Source organism: Crocuta crocuta, unplaced genomic scaffold (genome assembly GCF_008692635.1).
Source record: "Crocuta crocuta isolate KB4526 unplaced genomic scaffold, BGI_CrCroc_1.0 scaffold318, whole genome shotgun sequence".
NCBI classification, from domain to species: Eukaryota; Metazoa; Chordata; class Mammalia; order Carnivora; family Hyaenidae; genus Crocuta; species Crocuta crocuta.
The window spans coordinates 4,174,287-4,198,582 of record NW_027531425.1 but is presented as its reverse complement, the minus strand read 5'-3'; the positions used below and the strand labels follow the sequence as shown (position 1 = coordinate 4,198,582).

The window sequence follows — 24,296 nt, the reverse complement described above, 5'->3', positions numbered from 1 at the left end:
AAAAAAAAAAAGGAAAGGAGTGTGAGTTGGGAGGAATGTCTTTGGGCAAGGAGGACTTGAATCCTCTCTGAGAAGATACACTTCCCTTCTTTATTTTTAGTATTAGGCTTTCCATAAATGTAGGGCAAAGGAAGGGTTTCTTTTAGACTAGTGGACTGTAGCAGCACTACTCTTTTTTGCAAGAGCCCTTCCATAAGAATTTTCTCCACTCCAAGACCTTCATTACCAATAATTAATTTCAGATGGAAGGTTTCAGTACCACAGGCTTCCTCTGTCTTTGACCCAGGAGAACATGCAGTGAATAGTTTGTTTGTTTGCTTGCCAGAGATCTTATCTTGACTCAGAAGAGCTGATAGGATCAGAAAGCCAGAATTGATCTTTCCTCCTCAGTATTCTTTCTCTACAAAATGGGGGCTGTGATATCTTAGCCCAAGATAAACGTGGGATTAATATATGTCGTAAGTGCAGAAAAAAAGAGGTTGCGTGTTTTAATAATGGCTACATTTCATAGTAATAAAACTGAAATCACTCTGTAGTGTGTTCTAATCCCCATTCTTTCTTTGCTCTTTCTCAATGTATTTGGATTAATCACTACAGAGCAACCAAGCCAAATGTCCAAACCACCCACTTTCCTATTCCCAGCAAATAAATTAGAGGGAGGCCAGCTGAAATCTGGGCCAAGAACTTAGATGACTTGTACGTCTGATTTTTTTTCCACGATCTGAAACTCAAACTAAGGAAAAAGGGAAAAATTTTCCAGATACCAGCTAATTCACAAAAACACATCTTCAGTCTCTTAGTCCTTTACACACGCAAAGCTGATAAACAAACCTGTGAACACAAATGCAAGGATTTAGAGAATGATCCCTACAGGCACAAACAGATGCTCTCCTATTGCAGTCTTCCTGAATCCATGTTTAATTTTTGGCTTTAAAACTTGAGTGAAATCAGGACTTTTTAGGATCCAGAAGGAAGAGGTGAAAGGCTTAGAAAACAGGACCTTTGAAGAAAGGTTGTAGGAGACAGATTTTGAACTCAGAAAATAATGTGTGATCAGGAAGAAACTTGGGGAGGGGGGGTTGCCTGGGTGGCTCATTCCGTTGAGCACCCAGTTCTTGGTTTCAGCTCAGGTCATGATCTCACAGTTTCATGAGTTCCAGCCTTGCATGGGGCTCTGTGCTGGCAGCGCAGAGCCTGCTTGGGATTCTCTCTCTCCTTATCTCTCTGCCCTTCCCCTACTCATGCTGTCTCTGTTTCTCTCAAAATAATAAGTAAACACAAAAAAAAAAAAATAAGAAGCTTGGGAATAGCAAATAAGGAGACAACGAAAGGAAGTTGGTATCAATGGTAGAGGAAGCTATTTAGTTTACAGGGGAAGAATTTACTTTCTAACTGCAGAAGTTGTTACACACAAAAATGAACAGCCAAGGGGATATTGTAGAATCCAAGCTCCAAAGAGATAAAGCCTGTATTAATTTCACTTAGTATATGGACTAGGGTTCTATAGAGAAAGACAAGCAGATATACAGAGGTTCAGCAACAGTCTCTCTCAGCTGCCACAAATCTGATATTCCGAGCAATTGGCAGAAGGATGAAACCGTTCAGCACAAATTTCGGTGCTTCTGCTTGGCCACAGCACCTTAAGTGCAGTTCATTTATCAGCAGAGCGGTACATGCTGCTTAGAAGCAAAACCCGATCCCAAGATTGGGAAACTGTATAAGCAGAGGAACGATGAGAAATGATAGGTCTAAGGGGTCCTCGAAAAGATAAATCTTTTTCTGGCCCTTGTTACCAGGTATGGAAACATTTAGAAAAGAGAGGGAAAATACCTGGAGAACACTTCCAGAAATGAACAGAGATATGGTCATTATAAGAATGAAAGACATTGATAGGGAGAGGAGATTGGTTTGTATAATTCATCTATGTCTTTACAGTATACCTTTCTGTTAGGGAGATATAGCATCTTCCTTTGCCAGATAAAGACAGAGTGCCTTCCTAAGAGAACATCGCCAAAGTATACTCCAAGTTACTGGCAAACCCAGGACTAACCTCGGGCTTTCTACTCTTGGCCAGTCTCTATACTGGAATACAGCCATTTCTTCCATCAATATGAAAAGTGTATTCGTTGCCTTGGCTTCTGTTTTAACTGCTCACCTTGATCTCCTGTCCTGCAGCTGGGATGAAAGCAGCTCCATCAGCAGTGGGCTCAGTGATGCCTCGGACAACCTCAGCTCAGAAGAGTTCAATGCCAGCTCCTCCCTCAACTCTCTCCCAACTACTCCCACTGCTTCTCGCAGGAACTCTACAATAGTGGTACGTGTGCTAACCGACACCTGGGCCGCTATCTCGAGATGAACCACAGGGCGGACGGCAATGCCTGGGTACACATTCGCACATACACTCACCCACTCCATGGGATTGGGTCCGAGTCTTCTCAGAGCTGTCCAAAGGAAACCTGAGGCTACCAAGCAGTCACCTAAGATATGACCTGTGGTCTTAGCACCTGTGTTAGTGCCGATGCCTGCGTGGAGGGATACGTGTAAGAGCTCTTCCAACCAGAGAAGAAAAAGAATCCCTGAGACACATAGGATGTCTTTTCTCTGGAGCACGAGAGATGTAGGTCAAAACCCTGGGTTGACAATACTGTGGAAAGAGCAGGGCCGCCCAGTGACCAAAATACCACCCCCCCCGACCTCCTCTTTTCCACCCCGCAAGTGAGTGTCTCACTCGGCTTTTTCTGTTCTCTTCTTCAGCTCCGCACAGACTCAGAGAAGCGCTCACTGGCAGAAAGTGGGCTGAGCTGGTTTAGTGAATCAGAGGAGAAGGCCCCCAAAAAGCTGGAGTACGACAGTGGCAGCCTGAAGATGGAACCTGGGACTTCTAAGTGGCGGAGGGAGCGGCCCGAAAGCTGTGATGATTCATCCAAGGTTGGAGAGCTGAAAAAGCCTGTGAGCCTGGGACACCCTGGTTCCCTGAAGAAAGGCAAGACCCCACCAGTGGCTGTCACTTCCCCCATCACTCACACAGCCCAGAGTGCCCTCAAAGTTGCAGGTGAGCCTGGAATAAAGGAAGGGACGAGGGCAAAGCCCTCTTTCTTTGGTTGCTCCTCTTCTTAAGGTCATTAACCCACAGGATGGTAGCGGACATTTACAGAGTGCTTTGATGTATATTATCTGGTCTTCACAACAGTCCTGTGAGTTAGGGAAGATGGGTATTACTATTTACATTTTATGAATACAGAAATAAAAACAAAAAGGGGTTCAGGGCAGAGCCAAAATCGTACAGCTAATAAGAGGGAGAGGTGGAAGGATGTTCTGTTCAGAGACTAGTTCGACCTGCCTTCAGATACTTTGCATTGGTTTTTTTTCTTCCCTCTCCCAAGATATTTGGCTGGTGTACTTCTTCGCAAAGTATTTGCTTGGCATCCCAGTGAGGTCCCAAGAAAACAACAAATCAGAATTGTATTGCTCCCAAATTTGGCCCCTTGGGTAACTTTTCGCCTTTATTGACATTTCCCTCCAGCCTTACTTACCAGGAGGTAGGGCCATTCTCTCGTCTGTTTGCAGCCCCTTCATTTTTTTTGTCCTTCCTTGACCAGATGTTAGATGTGCTTCTTTCCTAACCTTTGTGGTGGCCTCTGCCATTTTAACCAAAATGGAATATCCTACTCTAATGGGAGTGGGTTTCATTTTTAAGTTTATTTATTTTGAGAGAGAGAGCAGGCACACTCATATGAACACGCGGAGGAGGGGTAGAGAGAAGGGGAGAGAAAGAATCCCAAGCAGATTCCATACCGTCAGCACAAAGCCCAACACGAGGCTTGATCCCAAGAACCGTGAGATCATGATCTGAGCCGAAATCAAGAGTCAGCTTAACCAACTGAGGCACCCAGGCACCCCCTGGCATACCCTACTCTAGAAGCAAAAGATAACAAAAAGCAAACCAAACAAACAAACAGAAAAACCCGAGGCCACTCCTACGCAGTCTCCTTCCTCTGGCAAGAAACGTCATCAGCTTACATAGTACCTTACATCACAGTGTTGAGGTCTCTAAAATCCTATAGTACGTTGACAATGTGTCTTTTTCCCATGGAGGGAAAGAAAAAGATTTGCCAGGATATTGCCTTGCTATTGGTCAGTTTCAGCCACTCTTACCTCATCTCCTGCCCCGTTACAGGCAAACCGGAAGGCAAAGCTACGGACAAGGGAAAACTTGCCGTGAAGAACACTGGGCTACAGCGCTCCTCTTCTGACGCCGGCCGGGATCGCCTGAGTGATGCTAAGAAGCCTCCTTCGGGCATTGCTCGCCCCTCCACTTCGGGATCTTTTGGCTACAAGAAGCCTCCTCCTGCCACGGGCACCGCCACTGTCATGCAGACTGGTGGTTCAGCCACTCTCAGTAAGATCCAGAAGTCCTCAGGAATCCCTGTCAAGCCCGTGAATGGACGCAAGACTAGCCTAGATGTGTCCAACAGTGCAGAGCCTGGATTCCTGGCTCCTGGCGCCCGTTCCAACATCCAGTACCGAAGCCTGCCCCGGCCAGCCAAGTCCAGTTCTATGAGCGTGACCGGTGGGCGGGGCGGACCTCGCCCTGTTAGCAGCAGCATTGACCCTAGCCTCCTTAGCACCAAGCAGGGGGGCCTTACACCCTCCAGACTGAAGGAGCCTTCCAAGGTGGCCAGTGGGCGGACCACTCCAGCCCCTGTCAATCAGACAGATCGGGAAAAGGAGAAGGCCAAAGCCAAGGCAGTGGCCTTGGACTCGGACAATATCTCCCTGAAGAGTATTGGCTCCCCAGAGAGTACTCCTAAGAACCAAGCCAGCCACCCCCCAGCCACCAAGATGGCAGAGCTGCCACCAACCCCTCTCAGGTACCTGGACTGGGCAGCTTCTCCTTCGTCTCTCCGCTCGCTCTTTAACATATCCCTGTACTCCTTAGACTAAGTGAGGCATGGCCTACCCACTGTCTCCCCTGGACCTTTGCATGGCTCTTTCCCCTCCACTCCCTTGTGTGCCAAGTTCCTTCTCCCTCTTTCAAAACTCACCTCCTTTATAGTATTCCCTGATCAACCCTTAGCCTATCTTCAGCGCTTGTATGAGTAGTTTTTCTGTGTTTACTTACACGTATCTTTCTATGTAAATCCATTTGTGTGTTTCCCACGTGCATGTGCTATCCCCCTCATTCAGACCGCCTCCTTCTTCTGGAAGTCTGTTATTCTAAATACTTTATTTAATTTTTACTTCCCTCAGGGCCACAGCTAAGAGCTTTGTCAAGCCACCCTCACTAGCCAACCTAGACAAGGTCAACTCCAACAGTCTGGACCTGCCATCATCGAGTGATGCCCACGCTTCGAAGGTCCCAGATCTGCATCCTGCGAGCTCGGCAACTGGGAGCCCTCTCCCTTCTTGCTTCACCCCTAGTCCAGCACCCATTCTCAATATTAACTCAGCCAGCTTCTCCCAGGGCCTGGAGCTAATGAGTGGTTTCAGTGTCCCCAAAGAGACCCGCATGTACTCTAAACTCTCAGGCCTGCACAGGAGCATGGAGTCCCTCCAGATGCCAATGAGCCTGCCCAGTGCCTTCCCCAGTAGCACCCCTGTTCCCACCCCTCCAGCCCCCCCTGCTGCACCCCCAGAGGAAGAGACAGAAGAGCTGACCTGGAGCGGCAGCCCCAGAGCTGGGCAATTGGACAGGTAGGTGGGTAGAGAGAGATACAGCTGAACCTGGGTCTGTCCCTGTATCTCTGGGTTATTTCACCATTAGCAACAATGCTTGGTATTTCATTGCCACTTTGTGACTTTGAACATTTTTTCAAGTACATTAAGGAACCTCATTTGCTTCGCAACAACTCCAGGAGATAAGTAGGAGTTTTAAATTACTATGCTCTTAAGTTATTATTATTATCACTGGGAGCATTGTATGCTGGGGACACTAGTGCACAGACATTAAATGACTTTTCCAAGCTTTCCTAAGTAGTTTAAGCTGTCATCCAAAGCTTTTACTTTTTAGGCCAGACCAATGTCTATTATATCACACCCTAACTTGATATTTTAGGGGAGCTAACCATATCCTGATCCCTAAGTGGAAAAAAACACTCAATATTTCAAGTGACTTTCTCAAGTTGTAAGCCCAGAGGCAGAATGCAGCTGCCTTCTTAATTTGTTTATAGAGATAAAGGGGTTCACAGTTTGATGGCCTGTGTTAGGTATCGCATCCTGCAAACCTGTGGTCCTAAATTCTAGTTTCTGAGATGGACCCACATGCTTCTCTCTCTCTTTTTTTTTTCTGCACAGTAATCAGCGGGATCGGAACAAGAAAGGGCTCAGGTAACCCTCAAGTGTGTTTTTCCTCCCCTGTATCTGCGGAGCCTGGTCTTTATGAAAAACTGTAACTTAACCCATCCTGAGTCCCGGTTGTGAATTTAGTGGCCCTTCTAGCTGATTTCTTTGTATGTGGTGCCGGTGCCTATGCCTCCCAGTGCCCTACCCAAGCTCGGTACTACGTGGGAGTCAGCTTTATAGCCAGAGTTCTTTTTTGGTGACAGAGGGGAAGCGGGTTGGCACATGGGAATCCTACCTCTACCTGTCCCAGCCTGTGTGATCCTGATCCTGACTAAACTTCCTCTTTGTAATTTTTCTCCCTCAAAGTTGGTGGGAGGACAGGCCGGCTCTGGGGTCACTGTGATGGGGGAGAGCAGGACACCCCAGTCCTCCACCAATACTGCAGCCCTGAGTTCTTCAGCTAGGTGCCTCCTGCTCTGGAAAGCTCTGTCCTGAGCTCCAGGGAAAAGGCTCTTATGCCCCCTCCATCATGTCAGTCCTCACCTCAGGGTGTCCCATAGAGATACCTGCTGGTCCCTAGAACTCTTTTAAGGGTGTGGGAGGAGAGGTCGAGTCAGCACAGCTCTTGTTCCCTCACTCAGGCAGCTCTGTCTGCTCGCCCTTTTCCTTGTCCTGCATCCAGAACCTCCACACCAGCTAACCCTCTGACACCGCTCTGCGGTTGCCCAGACTGTGTTCTTCTGCTATACGTCCTACAGGTACCAGCTTCAGTCCCAGGAGGAGACCAAGGAGAGGCGACACTCCCACACCATTGGTGGGCTGCCCGAATCCGACGACCAATCAGAGCTGCCTTCCCCCCCTGCACTCTCCATGTCCTTGAGTGCAAAGGGCCAGCTTACCAACATAGGTCAGTGTTTCTGGTCACTCACTGTGGCATGGGATGAAGCAGGGGTCACCCTGCAGTGCGAGGCAAGGCAGCTGGACTTTAGGGATCGTCTCGTAATTGACCCCCACTGTACTGGGTTGCTTCGTGGTGCCTCAGTTTATCCATCCATCCAAAAGCAGACTGAAGGCAAAGTGCTCCAAGATCCTAAACTGAAAAGTTGCCCCTGGGCACAAGCTGTAGGGGCCTTTATAGCATCAGAGAGTCTGAATGATGGCATGGAAAAGCCATAAACCAAGGCCGGGAGATCAAGCTAGTGCAAGGAGCGGGAAGTCATCGCCAGAAAGGAACGCCCACGCTCAGGGCGGCAACACTAAAACGCTGGGCTGGCCGAGAGGAAGGAAGGGACAGTTGATTGTTAACGATGGAATCTGCCTCCAAACCCAGAAAAGTGCAGGCTCCCCGGCTGCTGCGGCTGAACCAGGACCGGCCTAGCCCTGAAGGCAGAGCTGGTGGAGACGTGTCCTGGCTACACCCTTTCTAAAGCCTAAGGAGAAAAGAAAGCGAGGCAGGAAGGAAGAGACTGCTGATTCAGAGGCAGGGAGGGAAAGGAGCCTCAGGTCGAGGCCTGGCCCCGCACAGCCCTGCCTCTGGGAAGCAGCGTCCCGTGATTGGCTCAGTGGGAACCCCTTTAGAACGAGCCTGGGACAGGCCTATCGTTTGCTCTTTCTAGATCCGCCTCCTCCTCTCTCAGCTGAGTGAAGGAAAGCAGGAAGGGCAAAAGAGGACCTGGAACATGCCTGTGGGACGGCTGCGGGCAGTTTGAGGGAGAACTAGGAATTAAGATTGTTTTGCCTAGAGAAGGGAATGATTCTTAAGGAAAGGTCATCTGGTTGCTGAAGGGCCATCAAATGGAGGACGGGGCCCTCCGTCTCCACTGAGGACCGAAGAAGAGGACGTGCATTAATGCTGCAGGATGAAGGGGCTGGGCTAAACCGTGATCGCCTTACGTATTCGAAAGGGCCGAGAGAGGTGCGAAATCTTCCACACAGGTCTTTATGGAGAGACTAGATATCCAGCTGCCTGTGTGGAGGCCAAAGAGTAGCCAAGGGGAGCTGCATGTGGGAGTGAACCCCGGAAGGCTGTAACCCCGTTGGGCGGGGGGACAAAGGAGAGCAGTTTCTGCAGGTCAGCAGGGATTCACTGGAGCCCAGCTTCAAAGCAGATTCTAGGAGACTCACCTGAGCTCCGTCCATCTGCCCTTCCAGCCAGGAAGAGAGGGCTGTGTTTCTTGCCGCGTCAGAACCGACCAGTGGCCTAGGATGACACGGCTTGTGCGGAGAGTCTCATCCCCTCCCACAATGCTGAACCCATCGGAGCCCACGGCCTGGCCCCCTTCTCTAGCTCTTTGTCATCATTCAGATCTGAGTCTTGGTCTGAATTCTTAGGCCTCCCGAGCTGCCAGGTGTATTTTACGGAACCACGACATCCCATTTTCATCGGCACATTCAAGTGATGTGAAGGTTTCAGAAAAGCGACGGGCTTTCAGAAAAGTTCCCGGGCAGGCAGGGCTGAGGGATGGTCTTTAAAATAGGAAAACGCTGTTCGCCCTTTATTTCCCCAACAGCAGGGCCCTTCTCTGTTAGGGCTCGATCTCCCCAGGAGAGACCCCACCCCTAACCCCCAGCTGCCTGCACACTCCCACTGCCCCACCCCACCCCTCCCTCTCCTGCCCTCCTACCATTTGCCTCCCATGCTCCTGGTGCTCCATTTCCCAAGGGACCCAGAGAGCTGATGACCCTGCCTCTTCTCCTGCCCTCCCCTCCCTCTCCTGTCCCCTCCCCTCTGTCCTTCCAGTGAGTCCCACTGCGGCCACCACGCCAAGAATCACCCGCTCCAACAGCATCCCCACCCACGAGGCGGCCTTCGAGCTGTACAGCGGCTCCCAAATGGGGAGCACCCTGTCCCTGGCCGAGAGACCCAAGGGGATGATTCGGTCAGGATCCTTCCGAGACCCCACGGACGACGGTGAGACTTCATGCCAGCGCGGTTCACGCTCATTCCAGCTCTGCTGGGCCCCCTCACCTGCCACCGCCTCCACTGCCTCCACTACCACCACTACCACCACCACACACACGTACATGATTCACAGAACATCGAGTTCGGGCCATTTCAGTTCTTTCTTCCCATCCCTTTGAAGGGTCTGGGGGCCCGGAAACCTTGGGTGGCACCGTCTGGCACTGGGGCTTTGGGATGGACCGTCTGCCGTTGGGGTTGGGGGAGGGAAATGAGCGTGGAAGGGTTACACGGTACCCCTCAGAGTGCTCGGAAAACTGCAGCTCCTCCCCTCCTCGTTCCAGCAGTGGTCTTTCCTCCCCCACGATCTCTCAGAATATGTGAAAAGATCGAGGGGCATAATGATAGCTCTTAAATCCTGAGGAAGAACTCGGCGTCTCATTCCTCTTTCAAGAATGTCCCACGGGGCACCTGAGTGGCTCAGTTGGTTGAGCGTCTGACTCTTGATCTCAGCTCAGGTCTTGATCTCAGGGTTGTGAGTTCAAGCCTCACTTTGGGCTCTGTGCTGGGCGTGAAGCCTACTAAAAAAAAAAAAAAACAACGTTCCGAAGTTTAGCTTCAGGGAGGGCCCTATGGCTGTTTGTGGTGATCTGGGTGTTCATGGTCAGAGCCTGGAAGACGGGGGCTTTACCGGAGAGCAGACTTCTGGTTGTTATTTGCGAGATGCTCAGCCTGGAGGCATCCTTGCAAAAGCTGCTGTAGGTCTGTCAGTAGGGCTATTGAATCATCAGAACGAGTATTTTACACTTCAGTACATTTTTCATCTGAATGGTCCCCAGAGCCGAGAAGAGGAGGCGCAAGCAGAATTGCACTATTTGTCCTGAGCAGCTCTTAATGAGAAACTCCCCTCTACCGCAGCTTAAGTACTTTCCTGACTGGGAAGATAAGATGATGCCTACCCATGAATATGTCCTTTCCCTTCCTCTGTACCCCCATGCCCCTCGGAGCAGGTTGAGCAAGGGCCCGCCATCCCCAGGCTGCCAGAAAATGTAGACCATGGGAGGAAGCTAGCTCTGCTCAGGACCTCGCCTCCTCAGCAGACACCTGCCTGCTCTGGGCTGTTGTGATAACTGGCCTGTTTGCTTCAGATACCCTCCAGAATCAGAATCCAAACTCCTGCCTTAAGGCTCCGCCCTGGAACCCCCTCGGGCCTGGAGCCCTCTGTTAACCCTGTGTTCTGCTTCTCTTTCAGTTCATGGCTCAGTGCTGTCCCTGGCCTCCAGTGCCTCCTCCACTTACTCCTCAGTAAGAGCGTTACTTCTCTTCCTCCCCCATCCCCTGTCTCCTACCACTGTGCTGCTCCCTAGAACCTGTGTTGGGGTAACTAGTGGGTAGGGGGGCACTGCTGCCTATTCATTATGCCTCATGGATCTGGAGTGGGGACGGGGGTAGGTGCCTAGGGCTTGGAACACTCCGTTGCGCATCAGTTCCTCAGTGGTCTCCGTGGCCTCCCCAGCAATTCCTAAGCACCTCTGGTGCCTTTTGTTCCCTTCCTTTGAAAAACCGACAGTCCCCTTATGCTAGAGCGCATTCTATGCCAGGGATGCCAAGTGAGAAGCATTCATGGCAAGGTGGGATGGGTAGGTTTATAGGACTCCAGCATCCGAATAGCATACAGAATTTACCAGGTGTCTACTGTGGGGAACCAGGCACACTGCATTTTGCCGTTAGGTGTAACTCGGGGCTTGGATTTATTTTGCCCTTAATTCTTCACTCTTTCAAGTCAGTGGCAGTAAGGATTACTCTTCAGATCAACCAGAGTTTCATTTCCTAGCCTCCTAGGCAATGATAAAGTTGGCTAGAGATGAGCTCCAGAGAAATCTTTTATATGAACCCAAGTATAGGGTCTCAGCCCACCTTGTGAAGGGCCAGGGCCACGAAACGGAGTTTCAGTCTCTTCATACCTCTGCGTCACATTTCTTCAAGTTCTCTGCCCTGCCGCTGGGGCCTGGCTTCTTCACCTCCGTAGTAACCACCTCCTTCTCTCTTTCTCTCCTTCTGTGCTCCTTCTTCAGGCTGAGGAGAGGATGCAGTCTGAGGTAGGGTGCAAAGCCTTTGTCTCTGCTTGTTAACAGCACTGCACCCCAGTTTGCCTCCAGATCTACTTCTTCTGCCACTGTAAGTTTGTATTTCTCTCCCTTTCACAGCAAATCCGGAAGCTTCGCAGGGAGCTGGAATCATCCCAGGAAAAAGTGGCCACCCTGACATCTCAACTTTCTGCCAATGTGAGTGCCATAAAGTAGGGGAAGACCCAGGCAGTTATTTTGGCTGCAAGTCAGATAAGTTCAGCCAAAGGAGGAGAATTCTCTCATAAGGTATCCCCTGGGCACAGATCCCAAGGGAATGGGTCCCATTCATAGCTTTACAACAGAGGATTTGGTGACTGGCCTTCCCTTTCTCAGAGTCTCAGTTTTTATAAAGCCCTGTGTCTGCCCCCACCGTAATCAATAGGTATAGATATGTTCGTGCCCAGTGGTCTTTGAACTCCCTGGAGAAAGAAAGGATTATCAGTGGTTCCGCATGGAGATGGGAACAACCTTGCCATTGACCATGGACAGCAATAGTTATGTATTATAGAACCCTTGCAACTCTTTGCCGCTTCCTTGGGGTGCGTTCACGTCTTTGTTCATGCCACGTAACTGGGCAGGCACAGAACTGGCTATTAGCATTCTGTCTGGTGAGCGTGGCACCACTTAGAAACACAGTTCTCGTTCTAGTTCAGCCACTTCACTCGCAACTGCCTTTTCTTAGCAGTCTCCTTGGGCAGGTGGCACAAACGACCTGAGCTTTAGCTTGGGGGCCAGGATTCTCTGTCTCTGCCCTCAGCGCGCCCTCAGTCCATCCAAGTAGAATGAGTTTTCTTTCTTTCTTTAGGCCTTGGTTTTTCTACCCCATGAGATGGGGGCGAAAGGAAGCTACCTCCTCTCCCCTAGGCTGTGGTAGTTTCTCCCCTGTGACCAAGTTGCAAACAGAGAACATAAGAGCCATTTTCCCTCAAAGCTGTAAACAACAGCTGAGCCGGATTTGCAGGAGCCTTCCAAGTGTTCACACAAAAGTAACCATGTCTGCAATTTCCGCAGTAGTTTCTGGGGTTTTTTTCTTGTCCCTTCCTCTCTGGGGAACCCAGCTGTCAGGCCTGGGGTCTTCTTGGGATCAGGTAGAAGACTCTCCACTAAGATTTTGCATGTTTCCATTCTGTTTCAACAGCCGTTCCCACACCACGCTCGTTATTCTCTGTTCCCAAACCCTCAGCTATTAAGTTGTGCACTCACTGGTGTGTTTGAAGCCCGTATCAAGCACCATTTCCCACTCTTTGGGACCCATAAGAATTACAGTATAAGCGAGAACCGTCTCTTCCCTCCCTTGTGCCTCACCCACCACGGCCGGTGGCCCAGGTCACATCCTGCACACCCCAGAAAATTCACATCTGGGAGATACTGTGGGGAGAGGCGCCAGGGAGGCAGAGAACATTAGTGCGTCTGATTTATTTACACTGAATCTGTCAGCCCTCATGCTGTCAAGCCTGGGCGAAAGCCAAGAAAATGAATTTAGAAGGTGATTTTTCTTCCAACAGGAAGTTCCCTTTGGCTAAGAGAGAACAAATAGCCAGACCTGACGGGTTCTGAATTTGAGAGGCAGATTTCTGTTGAGGGCTGGAGTCCTGCCCTCAAGCAGGAGTCAGTGATGCCAGGACTCTGCAGGATCCCCTGATTCCTGATTGAGCTTCTGTTATGTTCCATGGAACTTCCCAGCTGCCCACGCAGAGGACACACCCTAGACCGGGAAGGGCTGCAAGCCATTTCTACTCCTCCCAAGTGCCCGCCTCTCTCCAGCACCACTGCGTAGCCCTCAGGTCTTATAGGCACCCCAGTGAGGTTGAGGGTTAGGGAAAATCCAGAGGAGGGAGAGGATGTGTAGGAGACGGAAGGAAAGTCCATTCGGACCAAAGGGAGTGCCCAGTGAGAAGAGGCCAAGACCCCACACAAGAGGCCAGCAGTTCCTGGGGTCTCTCCCGAGCAGATGTCCAGGGGCTCCAAGCAGTCTGTTCACATACCTATGCAGGGATGTGGAGAACTGAGCAAGTGGCAACCTAAGGCCAAGAAAACAGGAGCCACCCCTGTTTTGTACAGTAAGTGCAAGTGCTCAGGGTCGTGACATAGGTCTGCCGCGGAGCCGAGGCCTAGATAGATTCATAGTGCCTGCACGAGGAAGAGGTAGCTCACGTGGACCCAAAGGGATTGCCTCCAGCCACTGGCAAATGAAAGTAGCCTGCAGGCATGTTTCAAGGGCAATAGGTATAAACTAGAGTTGTCCCATCAGCGGGAGAGAATCATCGGCCCGTAGGAAGTAGTGACAGGTGTCACAAACATACCTCCTAGAGCTTTGGATGAAGGACCTGCCCAAAATATGCCTGTGACTTCTGGCTAGGGTCACTGACTTGCTCAGATGCCCCCCAGGGATGGCTGTTCCTCTGTCCCCAAGTGTTCCCCTTCCTAGCACCCTGCTTCCTCCTGCACCTTTCTGAACAGCTGGAGGGCTGGCCCCTGTTCCAGGTCTTAGCTCCACCCTCCCCGGCTGGCCTCCTCCTCATGAAATCCACCTGACATCTAGTGGCCAAACTGTAGAATGCCCCTGAAGTTTCCTGAGCTCCTTCTCTCCAGCCCTGCAGAGACAGCCTAAGGCAACCAGGAACTAAGAGAAGCAGGATGGAGTTAAGAACAGAGGGCACTTGAGCGCAGAGGTGGAAGGAAGTACCAGTTTCTGCTGGGAGGTGATTTAGACCCATGGGGGCCAGCCTGCCAGACAATAGAAGAGTTAAACCAAGAGAATAGGAATGACCCAGAGGTTATGGCCCTTCTGAAGAGCAGAGACAGTCTCACCTCTGGTGATGATAGGTACCAGGTCCCAAATCCCCAAGAGCCTCCAGAAACCTGCCCTCCCTTAATGCCCCCAGTACCACGTCATCATTCAAGAAGCTGGTCCCCACCAGGAAATTTCTGCAGGCCAGAAGGGTGTTTGATTCCACCTTGTCTGCTCAGGGAAATCAATATTGAAAAATCACCAAAAGGGTTGTCGGCATTGGTCAGTGCTGAGACACAGAAAATCAGCTCAAACTACTTCCCATAAAAGTCTCTTCTTTTCCCTAGCCTCAGGCAACGTAGGAATCTCCTCACATGTTTATTTCAGGCTAATCTAGTGGCAGCTTTCGAGCAGAGCCTGGTGAATATGACATCCCGCCTCCGACACCTGGCAGAGACAGCAGAGGAGAAGGTAAGAGAGCTGGGGGTTCCCCTGGCAGACAGGCCAAGGCTCACCTCCTCCTCTCTCTCCTGAGCACCAGGGCCTCCCTCCCTTCCCGTCACCCTGAGCTCTCAATGTCCCCTCAGCACAATTGTCCCCATCCCCTGCCTTCTGTATCAAGTCGGGTCGAATTCCAGTGCCTAGCCTGTTGCCTGGCGCATAGTAGGTGCTCCCAATCCCAACGAATGACACCATTGTCTTACATCTCTAGGACACTGAGCTGCTGGATTTACGAGAAACCATAGACTTTCTGAAGAAAAAGAACTCTGAAGCACAGGCAGTCATTCAGGGAGCCCTTAATGCCTCAGAAACCACACCCAAAGGTAGGACAACCAACCTGAGTTTGAAGGAGAACAGGAATGGGGTCATTGGAAATTGTTACCCCTGATTATAATATGCCAGTTCCCATATCAGATTTTTAGATGGTGAGGGCCTTTCATGCCCTTCAGTGTGATTCTCTGGACTGGTCAGAGTAGGGGCATGATTCTACCTTCCCTGGGGATGACGGACAGTTGGGCAGACCTGTAATCCCCCATGGGTCCTCCCCCGAACCTTTAGGGCAGAGCCCATGAGCTGTCAAAGACCATCATTAAAATAGCACTTTATTCTTCAGAAACTAAAGGTAAACCCGGGACGCCTGGGTGGCTCAGTCAGTTGAGCGTCTGACTTCAGCTCAGGTCATGATCTCATGGTTCATGAGGTCAAGACCCACATCAGGCTCACTGCTGTCAGCACAGAGCCCACTTTGGATCCTCTGTCTCCCTCTCTCCTTACCCCTCCCCTGCTTGTGCTCTCTCAAAAATAAGTAAAACATTAAAAAAAAAAAAAGAAACTAAAGGTAATCTTACCTTATGACCCAGCAGTCACACTCCTTGGTATTTACCCAGAGGAGTTGACATGTTATGCCTTCACAAAAACCTGAATGTTTATAGCAGCTTTATTCATAATTGCCAAGACTTGGAAGTAACTGAGATGTCCTTCAGTAGGTGAACAGATGAATGAACTGCGCTGTAGCCAGTCAAGAAAACATTACTCAGCATTAAAAAGAAATGAGCTAACAAACTATGAAAAGATATGGAGCAGTCTCAAATGCACGTTACTGAGTGGAAAAAGCCAATGAGAAAAGGCTACATGCTGTATGATTCCAAGTATATGACATTCTGGAAAAGACAAGGCTATGGAGACTGTAAAAAGATCAGTGACTGCTCGGCGGGGGGGAGGTGCAGATGAATAGGCAGAGCACAGAGGATTTTAGGGCAGCAAAAGTACTCTCTACGATAGTATAATGGCGACTGCCTGTCATTATACATTTGTTCAAAGCCGTAGAATGTATAACTTCAAGAGTGACGTCATGTCATCATGTCAACTGTGGACTCTGGCTGATAATGATGTGTCAGTGCAGACTCATCAGTTGTAACAAATGCACCCGTCTGGTGGGGGTGCCGATAGTAGAGGGGTGGGCTATGCATTCACAGGGTGAAATGGAAAACTTCTGCCCCTTCCTTTCAGTTTTGCTCTGAGCCTAAAACTGCTCTACAAAATAAGTCTAAAAAATTAGCACTTTAATAAGGGAAGGGAAGCAAAACTAATATAAAAACAGGCAGGGGGACAAAACAAGAGACTCTTAAATACAGAGAACAAACTGAGCATTACTGGTGGGGTTTGGGGTGGGGAGATGGGCTAAATGGGAGAGGGGCATTAAGGAGGACACTTGTTAGGATGAGCACTGGGTGTTATACACAGGGGATGAATCACTGGAATCTACTCCTGAAATCATTCTTGCACTGTATGCTAACTAACTTGGATGTCAATTTAAAAAAAAAAAATTTTTTTTAAAGTTAGCACTTTACGTTTTTATATACACACATACACATATTCTTATTTGATCCTTGTTTCTGTTCTCCAAGGGGGATGCAATCTACTCTTCAAATGAGACAAAGATCACATAGGTTCCATGGGGCTCAAATGACAAGTTAGCCTCGGCATTTAACAACCAAACAGTCAAGTTTGTTAGAGAAAGTCAAGATGAGTAGTGGTCTGAAGCCCCCAAATTCTGCAGTGTCTGACAGGCAGGCTTCCAGAGCGGTTGGATGGTCCTCTAACTTGTCTGTGGTCAGTTTTCCTTTTCATTCCACTATCAGTGGTCTCCAACTTCTTTTTTTTTTTTAATGTTTATCTATTTTTATTTTGAGAGAGACAGAAAGAATATGAGTGAGAGTGAGAGAGAGAGAGAGAGAGAGACAGAGAGAGAGAGAATCCAAAGCAGACTTTGTGCTGTCAGCACAGAGCCCAATGCAGGGCTCGATCTCACAAACCTGAGATCATGACCTGACTTGAAGTCAAGAGACGCTCAATGGACTGAGCCCCCCAGGCACCCCAGTGATCCCCAACTTCTATCAGTGTTCTCCAGCCCCTTACTCCACCACTGACCTCCCTCACTCTGAACCTAGACTCTGCCTCCTCCTTCACCAAGAAAATAAACATCTTCGAGTAAGAATTCTATTGACTCTTCCCCCACTTCATCAATTTATATTCAACTAATCCTTACTTATGTTTCTCCCATTTCGTTAGAAGGGGCTGTCCTTCTGGCCAAGAGGGATCCCTTAGCTAATGCCCTACCAATATTGCTTTCACTAAAATCACCAGGGACCCCCATTTTTCAAAATTTAATAATTTTTGGTACTTATTTTACTTCTATAAAAATAGACATAGCACCTAACTGGAGTTTATTGTATCAAACCAGAAGATCCCACTATGGTGGAAGGCATATAGTAGGTGCTCAAAAAAAACCCTTTCCCTCTCTCTCTCTCTCTCTCTCTCATACACACACACACACACACACACACACACACACACGGCAGTACCCCAAGATTCCCAAGATCTAGCCCTGTTAAGGTCTCCTTTTTTTCATTAAATTCTTCCCGTGGCTTCTGGTTCATCATACCCATCGTGGCCTTGTCCTGCTTCCTCCTTCACAGACCCCGTTCCTTCCTTCCACTTTGTCCTAGGGGACTGGGCTCCCAGGGCTCCAGCCACAGCTTTTTTTTTTTTTTTCTGTATGACTCTATGCACTTAACTTAGTGTTCACATCCATCCTCTAGCTTCTATAACCTCTAATTTTTTTCTTTTGAGTTGAGATCTAATTCACACACCATAAAATTCACCTTTTTAAAGTGTATAATTCAGTGGTCTTTAGCATATTTACAACCATGAGCATTATCTAATTCTAGAACATTGTCATCGTCCACAAAGAAATCCCATATCCATAGCAATCACTCTCTGTTACCCTCCTCAGCCCCCAGCATCCATGGATATATATTTTTTGTCTCTGTGGATTTGCCTATTCTGGACATTTTATATAAATGGAATCATAAAATATGGAGTCTTTTGTAATTGGCTTTTTCATTTAGAATAATGTTTTCAAGAATCATCAATGTTGTATCCTGTACCTCATTCCTTTTTATGGCTGAATAATATTCCATTGTGTGGATATACCACATTCTGCTTATCTATTCATCAGTCCATGGACAGTGGACTGTTTTTACATTTTGTCTATTATGAATAATGCTGCAATGAATATTCATGTACAAGCTTTTGTGTGAACATATCTTTTCAGTTCTTTTGGGTATATAGCTAAGAGCAGAATTGCTGGGTCGTATGGTAACTATGTTAACTTTTTTAAGAACTGTCAGACTGGTTTTCAAAATTGCTACACCATTTTACATTCCTGTCAGCAATGTGTGAAGGTTCTAATTTCTCCACATCCTTGTCAACACTTGTGATTGTCTTTCTTTTTTACTCTAACAATCCTAGTAGATGTGAAGTGGTATCTCATTCTGATTTTGATACAAATTTCCTTGATGGCTAAGAATATACTGAGCATCTTTTTCTGTACTTATTGGTCATTTTGTATATCTATGGAGAAATGTCTAGTTAAATCTTGGCCTATTTTTCAATCAGGTTGCCTTTTTATTGTTGAGGTTTAAGGGCTTTACTATATTCTGGATGCTAGACCCTTATCAAATATATGATTGACAGTTTCTCCCATTCTGTGGCTTGTCTTCACTTTCTTGATAGTGTCCTTTGAAGAACAAACATTTTAATTTTAATTTTAATTAATTTTAATGAAGTGTAATTTATCTATTATTCTTTCCTTTTTTTTTTTTTGTTTTGTACTTTAGGTGTTATATCTAATAACCTATTGCCTAATCCAAGGTCATGAAGACTTACTCTTATGTTATCTTCTAAAGTTTTATAGTTTTAGCTCTTTCATATAGATCTTTGGTCCACTTTGAGTTAGTTTTCATATATGTTGTGAGGTAGGGATCCAATTTTATTCTTTTGTAAGTGGCTTTCCAGTTATCTTAGTACTGTTTGTTGTAAAGACTATCTTTCCCATCGAATGATCTTGGCACACTTGTAGGAAATCAATTAATCATAAATATATTGTTTACTTTTAGACTCTATTTATTCTATTGTCTATATATCTCTCCTTAGCCAATACTACCCTGCCTTGATTACAATAGCTTTGTGGTAAGTTTTAAAATCAGGAAATCTTGGTCTTCCAACTTTATTCTTTTTCAAGATAGTTTTGTCTATTCTGTGCTCTTTGCATTTTAATGGGAATTCCAGGATCAGACTGATCCTTTGTCAGTCTCTGCAAATAAGCTTGCTGGGATTTTGAGTGGGATTGTGTTAATGCTGTTGTGGATGGATTTGGAAAGTATTGCCATCTTAACAATAGTAAGTTTTCCATGAACATGGCATGCCTTTCTATTTATTTAGATGCTCTAATTTCTTTCATTGGTATTTTGCTGTTTTCATTACATATGTCTTATATTTCTTTTGTTAATTTAAAAAAAATTTTTAAATGTTTATTTCTTTTTGAGAGAGACAGAGAGAGAGAGAGTGCACAAGAGAGGAGAGGCAGAGAGAGAGAGGGAGACACAGAATCCAAAGCAGGCTCCAGACTCTGAGCTGTCCGTGCAGAGCCTGGCACAGGGCTCAAACCCACAAACCATGAGATCCTGACTTGAGCTGAAGTCAGAGGCTCAATCTACCGAGCCACCCAGGCTCCTTTTCACTTTATTTTTGATACCACTTACTTATTTTTGATACTATTTATTACTGATACTATTGATACTATTTTATTTTTGATACTATTGTGAACAGAATTGAGGGTTTTTTTAGATTATTCATTACGAGGTTATAGAAATACAATAGTTTTTTTATATATTGATCATATATCCTGCAGACTTGCTGAGTTTATTTATTAGCTCGATAAGTTTTACAACCTCTTCTTTTTTTTTTTTTTTTTTTTTTNTTTTTTTTTTTTAGTATTTTTATTTTTATTTCTAGGAGAGAGAGAGACAGCATGAGCAGGGGAGGGTCAGAGAGAGAGGGAGACACAGACTCTGAAATAGGCTCCAGGCTCTGAGCTGGCAGTCAGCACAGAGCCCGACGCGGGGCTCGAACGCATGAACCACAAGATCATGACCTAAGCGAAAGTCAGACGCTTAACCGACTAAGCCACCCAGGCGCCCCTACAACCTCTTCTTAATCTGTATCTCTGTCTTCCTGAGCTATATCCCTCTCTTGAATTTTGAACCTTACTTTCAACTACTTTTGGACATTCTCACTTAGATCACCTGATAGGTGTCTCTAACTCACTATGTCCAGCATTAAAAGGCAGTCCCTCCACCTCCCCTACAAACACACAAACCATCCCTTTCCTTTCTGCATTTTTGCCCATTTCAGGTATTATCATCTGCCTGGTCATCCAAACCACTAATGCAAGAGTCGTCTTTTATGTCTCACTGTTTCACTTATTGAGTTCTATATATAACTCATGCAGATAGATACATAGATAGATAGATAGATAGATAGATAGATAGATAGATAGACAGATACTCAATTCTCTCTCTTCTGTCTTGTCACTACCCTGGCTCTGGTTTTCATCACTCTTCTTCTGAATTGTTACAATAATTTCCTAACTCGTCTTGCATTGCCACAGTCCTTCCTCCACACTCTGCCCGCCCCCCCCCACAGTAATCCAATCATCTCAGTTAAGATCAGAAATCATTCCAGTTTGAATATGGACTTGATATTAATTTAAAAGAATTACAGCTGGGACACCTGGCTGGCTCAGTCAGAGGAGTGTGTGGCTCTTAATCTCAGGATCATTAGTTCAAGCCCCACATTGGGTGTAGAGATTACTTAAATAAGTAATTATTGCTTTAAAAAAAGAATTACTGTTAATTTTCTTAGGTGTGATAATGATGTTGTGGGATGATGTCCTTATTCTTAGAAGGTACATCCTGAAGTACATAGTGGCCAAGTGTCATGTTGTCTGCCACTTGTTTTCAAATTGTTTAAGAAAATATCTGTACATATGTGTGTGTGTTTGTGTGTGTGTGCATGGATGTGTTTGTAGGTGGAGGAAGAGAGAAAGAGAGCACACACAAGTATAACTATAACAAAATATTAGCAACTGTTAAATTAGGTGAAGGGGGTGTATGGATGTCCATTGTTCTCTGCTTTAAGTATTTCTGTGTGTTTGAAACCTTTCAGAGAGACAAGTGGAAGGGGAAGAGAATATGTTGCAAACCTATTAGTATGGGGTGCCGTTATCCTCTTCCTGGTCTAAGACAAACCTTTCTTTCCAGCTTCATCTTCCATCCCTTTTCCTCTTGCACTCTGATCCCTACTGTGGCAATAGTAACAGCCAGCATTTATTGAGCACTTGCTATGTGCTAGCACTTTTCTAAGGATTTTATTTGTGTTATTTCATTTATTTCAGATAACAGCCTGATAAAGTGTATTTTATATTTAAGAATAAGATCAGAGAAACTAAGTCTCTATGTCAAACACAGCTCATAATTGATGAATCTGGAATAGTAAGCTATTTCCGGTTTCCCAAGTACACCTTAGCCTTCAGATATTTATGTGTTAAGTGAAGAAATGAGTTCGGTCTTTCGCTTTGAGATTTCACGTTTTCTCAGTTCATGTTGACCCAGGCTCAACCTGATCAGGAAGATTTCTAGGAACATTCAGTAAGATAATGCTCAAAGCAACGATGCCTACCTTTATGTGTAAAAAGGTAATAAATATATGTGGCGCAAAATTAAAAGTGCACAAAAGATGAACTTTGTGAAGGTTATTTGATTCTAAAACATCCTTTGCTTTTAAAAGTACTATATAAGGGCGCCTGGATGGCTCAGTCGGTTAAGTGTCCGACTCATGATCTTATGGTTCATGGGTTCGAGCCCCGTGTTGGGCTCTGTGCTGAATTCTTGCTCAGAGCTGGAGCCTGCTTCGGATTCTGTGTCTCCTTCTCTCTCTGCCCCTCCCCCACTCATTCTCTGTCTCTCAAATAAATAAACATAAAAAAAATTTTTTTAATAAAACCAAAGTACTATATAGCATAATTTTAAAATCGAATTGATGGACTCACAGCTATTTGGAACCTCCAAGGAACTGGTAATAGACAGATACCCACACTTATTTTGCTGCCTTTCATTTAACTTTCTTTTTTTTTTTAATTTTTTTAAATGTTTTATTTATTTCTAGGAGAGAGAGAGAGAGACAGTGTGAGCAGGGGAGGGTCAGAGAGAGAGGGAGTCACAGACTGAAACAGGCTCCAGGCTCTGAGCTGGCAGTCAGCACAGAGCCCGACGTGGGGCTCGAACCCACAAACTGCGAGATCATGACCTAAGCGAAAGTTGGACGCTTAACCGACTAAGCCACCCAGGCGCCCCTCATTTAACTTTCAATTAACTAATTTTTAATTAAATTTATTTTTATCATAAAAGCAATACAGTAACATAAAAAATGTTCTGCGGGGACACGTGAACTCTAGTGGTTAGCAAACCATGGTCCATTCACCCAATCCAGCTCACCACCTATTTTTTAAATAACGTATTACAGAAACACAGCCATTCTCATTAATTTACATGTTGTCTGGGGCTGCTTTAATGCAACAACAGCATTGCTGAGGAGGTGGTATAACAGATGTCATCTGGCCACAGAGCCTAAAATATCTACTGTCTGGCCCTTTACAGTAAAAGCTTGCCAGCCTCTGATGTAAACTATACAAAAGGGTATGTGGTAAAAGGTAACATCCCTTTCCCTGAACCCCTGACCCCAAATCTCACTCTCCAGAGGTAACTCCTGTTAATAATTTCTTGTGAATCTTTCCAGAAATGAAATAATTTTTTATGCATATACGAATAAATATACAGGGATACATATAGCCATTTTTATACAAATAAAAATTTCTTGACTTCAATTCAGCATGTTCTCTTGAGAATTTTCCACACCTTTATAATAACTAGAAGTACTCTGAGGCCCCTGGGTGGCTCAGTCGTTTAAGTTTCCGACTTCAGCTCAGGTCATGATCTCACGGTCTGTGGGTTTGAGCCCCTTGTCGGGCTCTGTGCTAACAGCTCAGAGCCTGGGTCCTGCTTTGGATTCTGTGTCTCCCTCTCTCTCTACCCTTCCTCCACTCATACTCTGTCTTTCTGCCTCTCAAAAATGAACATTAAAAAATTTTTTAATAACTAGAAGAACTCTATAGTATCATAAACTTGGTTTGATAATCCTTGAACAAAGGGTTTCCACGTGCTTCAACAGATCCTAGGATCTTGTTTTCCCAGTAGTATGAAAGGAAGATTAGAGTTTAAAGATGCACTTTTGGTCATGGAGAGAGTGAGAAAATAAACCAGAAACTACCCACATCTTCACTGAATAGCTCTTGTTTCTAGGAGGACACTGCAGATAACTACCTAACTAGCTCCCTACCTCTGATCTAACCCTCCACTTCCTCTTTCTCCATGTTAACGTAGTAAGTGCTATGAAAAAAATGAATCTGCTGGCATTGTTCTACAGTTAGGCAAGATGTTAACATTGGAGGAGACTGGCTGTACATTTCTTTGGAATTTCATGTGAGTATATAATTATTTCAAAATAAAAAGGCTTTAAAAATCTGATTATATTTTGCCCTTGCTTTAGAATCTCTGTTGCTCCTGCTCATTACCTACAACACAAAGGCAAATATCCTTTAAGAGGCATTCAGGGCTCTCCCCAGTCTGGTCTGAGCCTAACCTCCACCCTCACCTCTTCCTGTGCTCCCTGTCGTGCTTCCATTCCAGTCTGCCTGAGGTTCCGCAAGCAAAGCTGGAGCCCTGCACAGGGCCTCTGCATGTACTTTTTCTTTGGCCCTAAGTCGTCTAAAGAACTTCTGTTCTTTCAAGACTCAAACATTTCTTCCTTGGTTAACTTTTTCCTTCCCTGTGGAAAAGTGGATCATCTTTTATGCCATTCCAAACCTTTGCAGAGAGCTGAAAAGATTTTCTACCCACCCAATGAGAAAACTAAAGCTCATTTAGGTTAAGTGCAGGACACGTTGCTAGTTACACTTGGCCTTAGAGCACCAGGCAGCCAAGTGTTATAGGGGAAAATCATGAAAAAATGGTAGGTTGAGGGATGCCTGGCTGGCTCAGTCTGTGGAGCATGTGGCTCTTGGTCTCGGGGTGATGAGTTCGAGCCCCACATTGGGGGCAGAGTTTGCTTTAAAAAAAAATGGTAGGTTGATGTCTCCATCAAGGAATTGAGGGCAAGCTTTCATTAAGCCCTTCTCAGACCTATTCAGGCTGAGTTCATTAGTTTGTGTACTGCTTTTTATCCTACTAGACTGGAAGCTTCTTGAGAAGAAGAATCATTTCTTACTTACATTCTTACACTTTTTTTTTTTACC

General features: G+C 46.3%; 1 protein-coding gene across 3 annotated transcripts in view; it reads left to right on the top strand.

Annotated features, from left to right (window-relative positions):
- Positions 1-24,296, top strand: part of NAV1 (neuron navigator 1) — a 183,949-nt gene that overhangs the window by 142,715 nt on the left and 16,938 nt on the right. For all 3 annotated transcript variants that reach the window (XM_077772096.1, XM_077772094.1, XM_077772095.1), the window contains 11 exons: positions 2,176-2,314; positions 2,755-3,052; positions 4,178-4,871; positions 5,251-5,694; positions 6,295-6,327; positions 7,041-7,189; positions 9,023-9,193; positions 10,434-10,486; positions 11,389-11,466; positions 14,429-14,512; positions 14,754-14,865. In XM_077772096.1, the coding sequence (XP_077628222.1) occupies positions 2,176-2,314; positions 2,755-3,052; positions 4,178-4,871; positions 5,251-5,694; positions 6,295-6,327; positions 7,041-7,189; positions 9,023-9,193; positions 10,434-10,486; positions 11,389-11,466; positions 14,429-14,512; positions 14,754-14,865 (2,255 nt within the window). The remainder of the gene's footprint in view (positions 1-2,175; positions 2,315-2,754; positions 3,053-4,177; positions 4,872-5,250; positions 5,695-6,294; positions 6,328-7,040; positions 7,190-9,022; positions 9,194-10,433; positions 10,487-11,388; positions 11,467-14,428; positions 14,513-14,753; positions 14,866-24,296) is intronic.